This window comes from Terrapene carolina, unplaced genomic scaffold, assembly GCF_002925995.2.
Source record: "Terrapene carolina triunguis isolate 2854851 unplaced genomic scaffold, T_m_triunguis-2.0 Scaffold790, whole genome shotgun sequence".
Lineage (NCBI taxonomy): Eukaryota > Metazoa > Chordata > Testudines > Emydidae > Terrapene > Terrapene triunguis.
In genome coordinates, this window is record NW_020665141.1 from 49,336 (window position 1) to 62,300 (window position 12,965).

The window sequence follows — 12,965 nt, forward strand, 5'->3', positions numbered from 1 at the left end:
CATCTCTTGCAGTTAACGCCTCAGGGCTGCTCTAAGCAGGCTTTGGACTGATGCGGAGATGAGGTAAACTAGACTTTGGAGGGCAAGATAGTGGAGTTGTGCTTGATCCCAGGGCATTCATCTGTCCAATTAGCAGAGTATCAGTTTTAGATACATTTGTGGGGCAGTGGATTGTGCATGGAGATGGGAGTTCGGAGACCTGCGCTGATTCCTGACTCTGCCGGCCCCATGCCATGTGGTCTTCAGCAAGTTATTTCACTTCTCTGCCTTGGCTTCCCCTGTCTGTCAAATGTTTGTCTCCTCTGGTAAAGGACTTAAGGATCTGTGGGGGAAATGCGCCATATCAGTATTGTCATTGTTCTATTTCTTTTTACATCTGTTAAATGTATGTAGTATTTACATTCTAAATATGGTTCACATCAAACAAAATGTGAACAATACATCACAGAAGTGTAAATCAATAACGTAATACTGCATGCCAGGAAACTTTACTCTCTCCACACACACCAGGCAGAGATCAAAGCTTTATTACTTGCATACATTTCTTGAAGCAATTTGTAGTCAAACTTACAGTCCGCACAGGGGTTGTCGATAAAGACCAGGACTTCTCCCATATAATGCACCCAGAGACAATACTGCAGTGCCTTCACTGGCTTTGTCTCCCAGCTGATTCAATCCAGAGTTTGCAGTCTCCAAAATGGACTTGGATGGCCTCCTTTCCCTATCTCCACCCGCTCTCAAGTGGTGAATTAGATTGGGCATGGGCATGGGTAAATGAATGGTAGTGTACGCACAGCTGACTTCAGAACTTTCATTCACACACAGTGCATGTGACATGAAAACACTTTGTGCGTTAAAATCAGACATATATCCATCCTCCATCAGGACTGAGAGGTCAGGAATTTGAGTGGAGGCTCTTGCTTCTAAGAACAAGCATCTGCTTCATTAGAGAGGGTATGCAAATACGAGGATCATTGCGGGAAATCGCCCCCACCCAAATACCGCAATCCACTGCCAGAATGCAGTAGGACGTATGTGGCAGGAAGGCAGATGCCTGGATCATGGTGCTGCCAGCTGATTGTGCACTTGATCACTGTTGTAACTCCTCATACTAAACTTTCCCTCTCTCTCAGTCTGATCTGGGATGGGTGGAGCAGTCTGTATGAAACAAGGACCAGAGGAAACCCCTTATGACAGTGCTGCCAGCCTTATACCACAGGAGGGCCACATAAACCTAAGCACAACCTTGTGTGGGCCAAACAGAATCTACATATTTTAATAAGATTTAAAGTCACCTGGTCTGATTTGTATTTTAAGTTCAGCTTGTTTCGTATGTATTTAGACAGGTAGTTTCTATGTACAGTTTTGTCTATTTACACACACTTGTGTAAACTAAAATGATGCAAACATAATGACAAAATGCTAATGAACTGTTGAATGTTGAAGCAGGCTGTGGGCCTTATGAAATGTTCTGGGCACCCCTGCCTTATGAGGTGCAAAACACCTCAGTTGATTCTTTTAAACAGGTTAAAACCTTGCCCACCACAGGGCCTTTGTGTTTTCAGCCGGGAGAGGGAGTGGGGATCTGAAAGTCCTAGGGGAGCAGTTTGTGCAGTACCCCCAGCCCTGGCAGAAGAGAAAGGACTGGAAATAGCATTAGAGCATGTGCTCTCGTAGTAAGGGTCTGGGACATGTTTTGTGTACGCAGGCTGGGCCATACCCTCTGGCAGGGGCAGGGGGAGACTTACATGCATGTAAACCCAGCTTACATGGGTTCAGCTTGCACCTGTAGTACCTTGTGCATGCACTGCAAGCTAAACTAACTTCAAACCGACATAAGTGTGCACTCACAGAGCTGCGCTGGTTTCATTAAAACACGTTCACATCACGCCTTTAGTTAAAGTGGTGCAGCCGCTTTGCATAGAAAATTCCTGAGTGACACTCATTGGAAAAAGAAGCCTCCTTCCCAGCTAACAAGCCCTGGGTTTAGTGTCCCTAGTAAAAAAAAAAAAAAAAGTGGCATTCCCAAAACAATAGCCAAGGCCGATTCCCCTCGGGCCCCAGCTAAGAGGGTGAAATGCGCTCTTGAGAGAGGGAGACTCTGTTGGAAAGAACTTCTCTCCCCTTCATGCTTCTTACTGCTGCGCTAGCTACTCTGGGAGGGGGAACGTAGGGAAGTAAAACAATTCTTTAAATGGAAAATTGGAGTATTTTGGATGTCAATGAAGACCTGAGGGAACAGCTGATAACAAATAGCAGCAGTTAACAAGTAATAGTTTACATTTCGATGTACAACATCATTAATCCCAACATATTACATATTTGGCTTGACGACATGGGTGAGATCTCGTCTACACTACAAAATGGAACGTGCTCTAATCATGTCAGGAGACATTAACCATTTCACTTCTGCTCTTTGCAGAATCCCTCGTCCAGTCCCTGATTCTGCAGGGTACGAATGCACATGTCTGACTTGAAGCATGTGAGTTGTCCCAGTGACTTCAATTAAACTCAGCATGGCTGCTCATATGTTTCAAGTTAGGCACATGCTGAATCAAGGCCCTAAAGGGCTTATCCTGTGTGGCTTGTTCTTATAGACATGGAGATGGAAAACCCCACTAGGGTCATCTAATCCATCCTCCCTCACACTTGGAGGCTAGATCATGCCTTACAGCCTATATCAGTGGTTCTCAAACTTTTGTACTGGTGACCCCTTTCACACAGTGATCCCCCCTTATACATTAAAAAACACTTTTTATATATGTAACACTATTATAAATGCTGGCGGCAAAGTGGAGTTTGGGGTGGCGGCTGACAGCTCGCGACCCCCCCATGTAATAACCTTGTGACCCCCTGAGGGGTCATGACCCCCAGTTTGAGAACCCCTGGATATACTAAGTCTGCATCTACACTGGTAAAATGTGGACCTGGACCAACAGTGGGAGCTGTAGCATAGACAGGACTGAGGTGTTTTTACCCCCATATCTAACCCTGCTCTGAGAAAATCTTGATCCATTTGGATAGCACCACAATATGAGTGGATGAAAAGAAAATGCATTGTAAAGTAATTGATAGACTGCCTCACAAAACCCTACTCTCCACATTACTTCTAATTGTCTATTACTGTGCCACCATGATGTGGACTGAAAACTGGCAAAAGAACTGTCAACAAAAGCTAATTCCATTTATAGTGCTAATTTGTCGAGTTTGCAGTTTGCCCATCCTACTCCCTCAAGGCGCATCAACAGCAACCTTCAAGAATGCATGCGAATATAACACTGCAAATGAATGGCATTGGCTACGATAGAACCGGGGAGGTGTCAGGTAGGATACCATGCATAGGTCTGGTTCTACTTAACATCTTCATTGATGATCTCGAAGAGGGAATTAATTAACAGCATGCTAATGAACTTCACAGATGAATATACATTGGGCGGGGTTGCAAAGACCCATGAGGAGAGAGAAATAAGACAAAGGGACCAAGAGAAGTTTACAGACATGGACAGAAAATAACACAGGGAGATTTTCCTTGGTAAAACGCAAGCTAATACGTCTGGGAAAAGTTATCCACATCAGACACGCAGGAGGAGGCAGGAAGCTGGAAGCAGGGGAGGAAGACCAAGAGGTGAGCCAGGGGACCATTAGATATGAAATTGCCGTGGAACATGGCAGCTAAAAGGGCCTGTGAAATCCTGAGTTCCATATGCAGACATTGCACGATGCGGACAAGGGGGGATGGCTTTTCTAAACAACTCTGGTGCGACTGCACCTGGAATGCTGCATTTAGTTTTGGGCAGATGATCAAAAAGGCTATAGGCAAACTGGAGGGAGTTTAGAGGAAAACAACCCCAGTGATCAGGGCCTGGGAGGACCGATTGATTGATTGACTGATGAGGGAAGATGTAAGGAGTTAAATATGTACAGCTTGGCTAAGGCCTCGGTCCTACAAGCCTTTCCACATGTGCAGCCCCTGATGCCCACACAGAGCCCCACTGCAAGACGTAACAGATCACACATCCATGGAGGTCCTGGAGGCAGAGGGATTGTTAGAGGTGGCACAAGGGGGTATAATCAGGGCTAAAGGATGATAGTAATAAAAGGTGAATGTAGACTGACTCTGAGGTCTCTGGGGCAGGCGCTGCCTTTGTGTTGTTTGTATCTCATCCAGTGCAATGGGACCATAACAATTATGAGATCTACCGGCCTGGAAGGGAGGAGTGTGTCCCAGGAGAAGTGGCAGGAGCCCTGTGGGGACCAGTCTGGCACTGCAGGGATGGCGTGGGTCACCCAGTCGGGACTGATGCCGTCATGGCCCCGATCCTGCAAGTCACAACAGCTGGGCAGACCCTGTGCCTGCCCAGGGGACTGCCTGTGGACATCAGTGGTTCTGCGCAGACAGAGGGGCCCGGCCACACTCACCCTGCAGGATTGGGGCCCCCAGGATATTTAAATCCCTTCCCCAATGCTGCAACTTCCATTGACTTCAAGAGAGTCAGGATCCCGGCACCCCCCCACACACACATCCTCCATTCAGCTACTGCAGAGCGATGGGGGGTCCCAGGGCACCTGAGCGAGCAGCAACGGGTCCTTCTCCCCCCCCCCCCCCCCCCCCAATGTGAACATGCCCCATAGCAGCACTCTCGGGGGTGGCGTTGGGAGCTGGTGCCCAGGCAGGGCTGATTTCCTGCCTGCTCAGCCAGCGGGGCCCCCCCGTGTAACGCTGTGGCCGGGGGGCGCGGGAGGGGAAAGCCGCCTCTCCCCGGCGCGGAAGGAGTTAACGCCGCCCTTGTCCTGGCTCCAGCCGGGCTCCCGGGATTCCGCCCCCCGCCGCCCCACGTGGTGCCGCCGGGATGTGTCACTTCGGCAGCCCCCGAACGTGTAATTCGAAGAGGGAGAACAAAAGGCAGGAGCGCGTATAAAAGGGGCTGCGGGACATCCCCGGCCCCATGTCTGCGCCAGGCAGCGCCCGGCCCCGGCACGCTCCGCTCCGGCTCCTGCCCGCCTGCACCCTGCGCTCGTCCCAGCCGCGACGGGGATGGCTCGGGCGCCGCTTTCCGCCCTGCTCGCTGCCTTGCTCCTGCCCTGGCTGCTGGGGGGCCAGGCGCTGCCCGCACCGCGGGGGACCCGCCGGCACAAACCCCTGGTGAGTACAAGGGGGGCGGGGGCTCCCTGCGCCCCCAGATCTCTGCACTGACCCCTCTTGCCCGGGCCATGCGGCCCCCTCTGTGCCCTGGGTCGCCATCACATCTCGCCCCTTCCTACATTTCAAACGCCGCCTCTGCCCTCGCCTCTCGCTGTGCGGGGGGGCTGGACAGACAGACAGACAGGCGGCCCGGAGCCCCCACTCGGGTACACCCTTCACACGCTGTGCACCGCTTCCCAGAGTGACGGCACCCCTCGTCTTGTTTACATGCCGACTAGCTGCCCATTGCGTGCCGGCTCTGGGAGAAACCCTGCCCAGGGCTGGATGAAGAATGTCACAGCCCCTCTGGCTGCATGGGTTTGCTTTGCTGCTATTGTGTGTCCCTCTGCGCCCCTTCAGATTCCCATGTTCTTTTGTGCAGTCCCTTTTCTTTAGGAATCAGCAGCTGCTGCCCATCGGGGCATTTCCTTGGCAAACCCCTCCCTGCTCCAAAAAAGAACTTGGAAACTTTTTGTTGTTGTTGGTCTGCTGGGGAAACAAACCCACCCCTCTCTCTTTCTCCCCTCCCCCCTGTCCTGCCCACCCTCCCAGTGAAGCTCCTCCAGTTGTTCCCCCAGTAGCAGATGCATGTTTGTTTTAGAGCTGGAAGTATTCTGTAATATCAACCTGCCTCCTGCTTTGTGGCAGGGCAGTGAAATCTGCATGCTGGCTTTTTGCACGTCCGGATGTAGTTTTAAAATGTGCCCTCTTTTGTGGGGTGGGTGGGAGATGACCGTAATTACTGGTTAGAAGATGACAAGGGATTTTTCCCTTTCTTCTCCTTAAAGGTATGGTGGCATTCATTGCCTGGTAAGAATGCGTCCCTCACACTGCGATGGCAGTTCCAGATGAAAGCGAGAACTGTTAAGGGGATACAAAACTAAATAGATGAATAAAACCTGCAAGCAGGGGGGAAACAGCAGGGATGTCCTTCACAGACGTGCCTGCCAAAAGCTGGCACCTGGGATGGGGCCGTTAGCTATTGGAGGTGCTGATGCTGGCAGGGGGAGAAGTTTGGGGGATTGGATAGGACAGAGTGCTGCCTGCACTGGGGCTGTCTCTGTGTGTGTGTAATTGGGTTATTATATGCACGTGGTTTCCTGGTGCATAAACTGGTGACAGAGCAATGCCCGGTAGCATCACTGGGGATTAGCGCAGGTCCTGTCGATGGTTTTATTATCAAGCTCTGTCATCTGAGAGGTTTATAACTTGGCTGTTAAATCTGCTTGGGGGCTGGAGTTTGGCTTAAACATTCTTGGCCTAGGAAGCACTTTTATTATTCAAAACAAAATGTCATTGAACTCATCCCAGCTGTGCCTCTATGGACAGTAAGGCAGAGCACATGCTGAATGGAGATGCATTTCTTTGCACACCCCCAGCTGTGTTAGGGCTTCAACTACATTTAGCAACTGGTTGCTCTGTAGCTCTGCCAATAAGCCAGAGTTAGTAATTTACAAATGTGGAGCCCTGCTCCTTCCTGCAGAGACATGAACTGGTATGGGGGGAGGGGGAAGGGGGAGAGGCACTGAGCCACCCCATGGTGTCCTAATATAAAGAAACAAAGGAATCCCCATTCTCGAATGGACCAACAGTGCATCTAATCTGGGTCCTGAGGCCAACAGGGGTCCATGCTGGATTCTTTGTAGGAAGGCAGTGCTAGCCCTAGATTTAAAGTGTCCTGTGTAAATTAAGGTCCCCATATAACTTTGCCCCCCTGAGACTAGTGCCCCCCCATACACTCTCTCATACCCATGACCCTCACTCGATGCTGTCAAGGGAGTGCCAAGGTTGCTGAGGCATTACAAACTGGCCAGCACGCCTGGAGCACAGCAGGGAGCTGGGAGGAAAAGCGAGTTGGCACAGTGCCTTGGCAAGACGGAAATTCCATACCAAATCAGGCCAGCGGGCCGTCTTGTGCAGTGTCCGATACCAGATGCTTCAGAGGATGGTATAACTCCCATAAAGGAGGGAGTGCAGTCCACCTGGCTATGAGAAAAGCTTCTCCTTAATCCCAGGCAGCCAGCTGTGGATTTATATTCTGAATCATATATTATTCTGCTAACTACCCTGATATAGCAAGAGTAATGCTGGATGATATCCATATTATTCCTAACCAATAGCTACACCTTTTGGGCATCCTAATAAGCATTTGGTTCAAGAGCTTCTTATGACAGAGTGTTCCACCCACTGGCTGTGTTAATGGTGTGTCACGCAAAAACATTTACTTCCATGGTTTCTAAAGGGACACAGGCAATTTGGTCTTTTTAATCATCTGATTTTTTTTTTAAATCATTTTCTGGTGGAGCACCCCCTCAGTACCCAATAGTGTGGTCCCTTTCCACAAGGATTTTCTGATCTCCTGCCAGTGTTTATAAGGATCTTTCCAGCAAGCGAGAAACTAACTTTGCAGTGCAAACAGTGACACTAACTGTACAGGAGGTATTCTCAAATATACCAAGTAAAGAAGCTGAAAGAGTAGACACTTCTTTCCACCACTAACTTCTTTCAGTCATTGAAGGTGTTACTTGTAACTATAGTAGGTCTAGAATTTCAGAGAAATGTGATTTTTTCAAGTTGGTGTCCATTTAATCTTGTTGCTATTTAATTTAATTGGATGCCGCCTGGTTATTAAATTAAGACAGGGTTACCTGGGATTTCTGGATTGACCTCTTAATGGAGGGCAAAAATCCTTCACTGCACCCAGACAATGTACAAAAACATACCATGACATGGTGGAGGAGGGGGTGATGGATTTCTTCCTGACCTCAGCAGGTCAGTTTTAGTCCTGAAGCATGAAGTTTGATAGCTTTTGATACACCAACATTTACTGTTGGGGTGCTCAAGGGCTAAGGTTTGTTACAAGGTAAAACTAGGTGGGGGAATTTAGAAGTCCTGGAGCTCTCGGAGCTCTGGTCAGGAGGGCACAGCTTTTATGTTAGCACCTGAGGAAGGCAAGTATTAGAGCAAAAGCCAAGCTATCTGCAGTGGTTCTTTTAAAATCTCAAATTCTCAGGGCAATGCACACCAGACCAAATGAAACACCTGGTGATGGCCTGGCTCAGGCTCCCTCTGGGAAATTAACATCAATGCATTTCACTGAGAAACTAGCCTTGGGGAAAACTGGTGGCCTCATGCCGAGTTGGCTGGTGTAATCCAGCCATATGTTATTTCCTGGAACTCTCGCCTCTCCAGAGCCAGCAATCCTACCTGGAATGCACTGTGCTTCCTTGTAGCTGCATGGCATGCAGATATCTGGGCCAGGAGCAGAGAGGGGTGACATTAGGAGGAGTAGCTCGGCCCAGTCAGGCTCCTCCCTCCCCCTGCAGAGAAAGTTTACAAAAGAGGTTGATATATGCTGTTTGTTTTCACTCTTTAAATATTGAAATGAGCGTTCAGGATAATTTAGACATGTTTATCCTTCACTTCAGCAGGGAATCAAGAGCACATGTAAACATTTACTCCAGGGTTTGTGCATGCTTTGGCAGTGTCCACCTTCCCCCTCACAGAGACACATGCACACACCAGCAAACTGCAGTTCTTGAAGGCTTTGTGTTAGCACCTGGGCTCTCGCGAAGTGGACAGGAAGGGAGAGTAGGAGCAAAAGGAAATTAGTGTATCCAGGTGCTGTGACCCTGGAGTCACATCTGCCGTTCTCCTGGGAAGGATAAAAATAACAGCAAAGACCATCAAGCCTCGTGCTTCTGGGCAGGAACATGTCAGCTGGGGTCAGAAGAGATTCCTCACCGTCCCCCGGGGACCCTCTTCTCCCCGTAATAGAAGTGGCATAAGGAGAGTGGCTGGTTTTCTCTGACAATGCTGTCAGGGGTGGAGGATTCTCCAAAGGCTCAGAGCAGTGGGTCTGATGAGCAGCAAAGAATGGTATCCATATCTTATTGGCTTATTCAAGCCTCATTGGTCTATGAACTAGCCCGGAAACTTCACAAGAACAAGCTTTCTCCTGAGGTTCGGGTTCTATCCCATTCCAGCCAGGACAGCGAGAATGGTGGTTCTTGTGAGATCTGGGTATTTGGGCTGTGGGTGTGGCTTAAACCAGGAAGCAGAAGGCACATGGAAATGAAAGAGTCACCTGAGCATTTGCAACCTTCAGAAAAGCATCACTTTGGGTTTGGCTCAAGTTTAGAGGGCCAAAGGTCTGTTCTAAGTGTATTCAAAGTGCGGCAGACATCCCTAACTGCTTAGGCCACTGAGGAACAGATGGAACAGGTGGTGTCTAGGGAGGACAAATGGGGGATTCCCTGGAGAACCCATCAAAGGGCTTTGCTCTGTCGAGAATAGATGAGAATAATCAGGCTTGGATAGAGCCTGTGGAGTTCTCAAGATGTTGCTGTGGGCAGAGGCTCCGGGGCTGGTTTATTACTTACGTTTTCAGCCAGCACGTGTGTGTGTGTGTGTGTGTACAGATCATATTGTTAAGGGTAAAATAGAAACCTGTGTCTGTCAGGAAGATGCTCTGAAATCACTACATATTTATAGAACTCTTGAGCCCACACAGATGCAGCTCTTTTCATTCCATCCTCCCAGGAGCCTGAGGATCTCCACATGTGGGCCAGAGAGTTGGGGGTGTCTCTCAGCATATGTTCAAAGTTCAGGGGTCCCTGGCCCACGTGGGTTCTGCTCCTGTAGATCCCAGTCCCTGGCCTGGGCAGGCACGTCCTCCCCATAAATAAGGGGTGCTGGTCCCTGGCCCAACTAGTGCTTGCCCCCCATAGGTTGGGAGAGGGGGTCAGTCCCTGGCCCAGGCTGGCACATGCCCCTTATAAGTGTGTGGGGGGGGTCCCTGCACATGTGGCCCTATAGGTCAGTGGGTCCCAGTCCCCAGCATGTGCTGAGAGCTGATGCTTCATTTTAGCTTTGACCTTACAGATGCATAAAAAACAACTCTACTGTGACTGGACTGCACAAAGTCCCAGGGGGGGTTTCTTGGTTTTCTGGGGATTCCTGTCTCATCAGATTAGGGGCTCGTGAGATCTTTGTCCAGCCAGGGCTCCTGGTGAGTACTCTTGCCTCTGGTTGTCTAGGCTTTCGCTGTGTTGCCTGCTCAGGAATGGTGCCACTGATGGACCAAAGCCTTGGACTATCACCTAACTAAACCGGCTGCTAATGAAAATAACCCTGAAGAGTTTATTAATTCGCCCTCCCTCTTTGCATCAGCTTAGGCCTTCACTGGCTTTGTGGGCATAAACATTTGCAGTTCTCAGTGTTTCATGTTTCCTGTTGCTTAGGAAAAATAAACATTTTCTTTCTGCGTTGCCAACAACAACCACCACCAGATAAACGGGAAACAGAGTCTGGTCGCAGGGAGATTGCACTTGCGGATTCCTAAGGCGAATGGCAGGAGAGGGGCCCTTGGTCTGTGTGTACAAGGAGCTCTGTTCCTGTATCCTCCCCTGCCGTAGCCCATCTGACTTCACATTCCTGATGGCTTTCTCTTCATGTTGATCAGAATGCAGCCCAGCGTACCAGAGGACGTGGGCTGCTCCTGTGATGAGAGTGCTCTGTGTCTGTGTATATGTAAATAGTTAATAGATTCAGTGCCAGAAGATGGCATTTCAGAATATGCACCGTTCTGGGTTTTGTAAGATCAATGAAATATCTTGTGCTGCCTTTCTTCGTGCAACTCTTTACATCAGCACCTAACAGGTCCCACTGGGCAGAGATACCAGGGTGCTGTACACACAAAACAAGCAGGGGCTGGCCTACATCACCGAATAATGGTCCCTTCCAGTCATGAAATGGCTACGATTCTCTGGTAGCATTAGCATCGGCGAGCATGGACTCTGGTCTACATGGCCTAGTGTCTGAGATGCCCTGATTCGGTGTGGAACTGACTCCCTCTGAGGAAGCAGAACTTTACTGCTCAACAGCAGCTCCAGCAGCGCTTGGAATCCAAATCGGCTCTGGGTTAAAGGACGGGCTTGCTAAACATGGGGCGAAGGTGATCAGTGCTACTGTGTTGTTGTTTTGAACCAAGGCAGGTGCTGCCGTGCCTCTCGGGGAGCAAGAAGGGGTGCGCACACCCCAGGAATGAGGGGGAGGAGGCTGTCCTGGAGCAGAACCACAGAGACAAGAATCTGGGCACAGATGGCAGCAATTTCTTACCCTACAGTGTGGGAGGAAATAGCTTTACTTGCGTGTGTAAAGACACGGCTCTTTCCCCTCCCCTGGGGGTGGAGCTGAGAGAGGAAGGAGGAGGGCGTGTGCAGAAGTACAGTGCCCTTGTGTGCAGACTGTTGGATGGTGTTTCATCCCCTCGAGTGGCCGGAGTATCCATGGGACCAGTCAAGGAAGCAGCAAACACTGGGACAGCATAGACAGCTTGGAGGGAGAGAAGGAGGCTGGTTGAGAAGGAGACTGTCCCCACTCCCACAGGGAAAGGAGCGGCAGGAAAGGCCTGGGCTGCTGCAATGGTTTGCAGGGCAGCGTCACAGGAAGCTCTCTGAGGATAGTTCTGATTCCAGACTCCCGCGGTGCCTCTCCATTGTAGGAGAGCAGGTAGCCTGGCCCGCTGGGGAAGGGATCAGTGAACTGCAAAGCTCTTGTGGCTACTGAGCAGCATCTGTGCCACTACGAAGCCCATAAGATGAGGAGTGACATGACCGAGAGAATTGCTTTGAACTAGTTATCCCAGAGGGCTGAGCTCTGCGTGCTCCACACAGGTATTTCTAGGAGTACCGTGACACAGAAGCACTAGAAAAGGGCAAATATAGTACTGGTCTATAAACGGGAATAAGGACAACCCAGGGAAATATAGACCAACCAGCTTAACTTGGGTCCCCAGAAAGATAATGGAGCCAATAATCAAGCAAGCAATTTGTAACCGCCTAGAAGAAAATAAGGTGATAAGTAACACCTTTACAAATCAACAGGGATTTGTCAAGAACAAATGTTAAACCAACCTAATACCCATCTTTGACAGGGTAACAAGCCTTGTGGATAGGGTGGAAGTGGTGGTTGTGTTGTATCTCGACTTTAGTAAGGCTTTTGATACTGCATCTCATGACCTTCTCAAAAACTAACTAGAGAAATGTAGTCTAGACAAACCTACTATAAGGCGGGTGCACAATGGGTTAGAAAAGCATACACGGAGTCATTATCAATGTTTCTCAACCAAGCCAGAAGGACATATTGAGTAGCGTCCTGTGGAGATCTGTCCTGGGTTTGGTTCTAAACCAAATCATTTATGAAGATACACCTCTACCTCGATATAACACTGTCCTCGGGAGCCAAAAAATCTTACTGCATTAGAGGTGAAACCATGTTATATCGAACTTGCTTTGATCCGCTGGAGTGCACAGCCCCGCCCCCCCAGAGCACTGCTTTACTGCGTTCTATGCGAATTCATGTTCTATCGGGTCGCGTTATATCAGGGTAGAGGTGTATTGTAAATAGCCTAGAGAGTACACTCATACAGTTTACAGATGATTCCAAGCTGCGAGGGATTGCAAGCATTTTGGAGGACAGGATTAAAATTCCAAATGATTTTGACAAACTAGAGAAATCATCTGAAATAAGATGAAATCTAATATGGACTAATGCAAAGTGCCACGCTTAGGAAGGAATAGTCGACGGCACAAATACAAAATGGGAAATGCCTGCCTAGGAAGGAGAGACCAGGTGGGTGAGGTAATATCTTTGACTGGATCAAACTCTTTTGGCGAGAGAGACAAGTGTTCAAGCTTGCACAGAGCTCTTCGGGTCTGGGAAATTTATGCCCAGTGTCACAGCTAAATACAAGATGGCACAGATTTTTTTTTTTTTTTTT

The 12,965-nt window shown here is 49.2% G+C and overlaps 1 protein-coding gene across 1 annotated transcript in view; it reads left to right on the top strand.

Moving 5' to 3' along the window:
- Positions 1 to 4,882: 4,882 nt before the first annotated feature.
- MMP11 (matrix metallopeptidase 11) overlaps positions 4,883 to 12,965 on the top strand; it is a 32,624-nt gene continuing 24,541 nt past the window's right edge. The window contains exon 1 of the mRNA XM_024195536.2: positions 4,883 to 5,143. Within this exon, the coding sequence (XP_024051304.1) occupies positions 5,036 to 5,143 (108 nt within the window). The 5' untranslated portion in view covers positions 4,883 to 5,035. The remainder of the gene's footprint in view (positions 5,144 to 12,965) is intronic.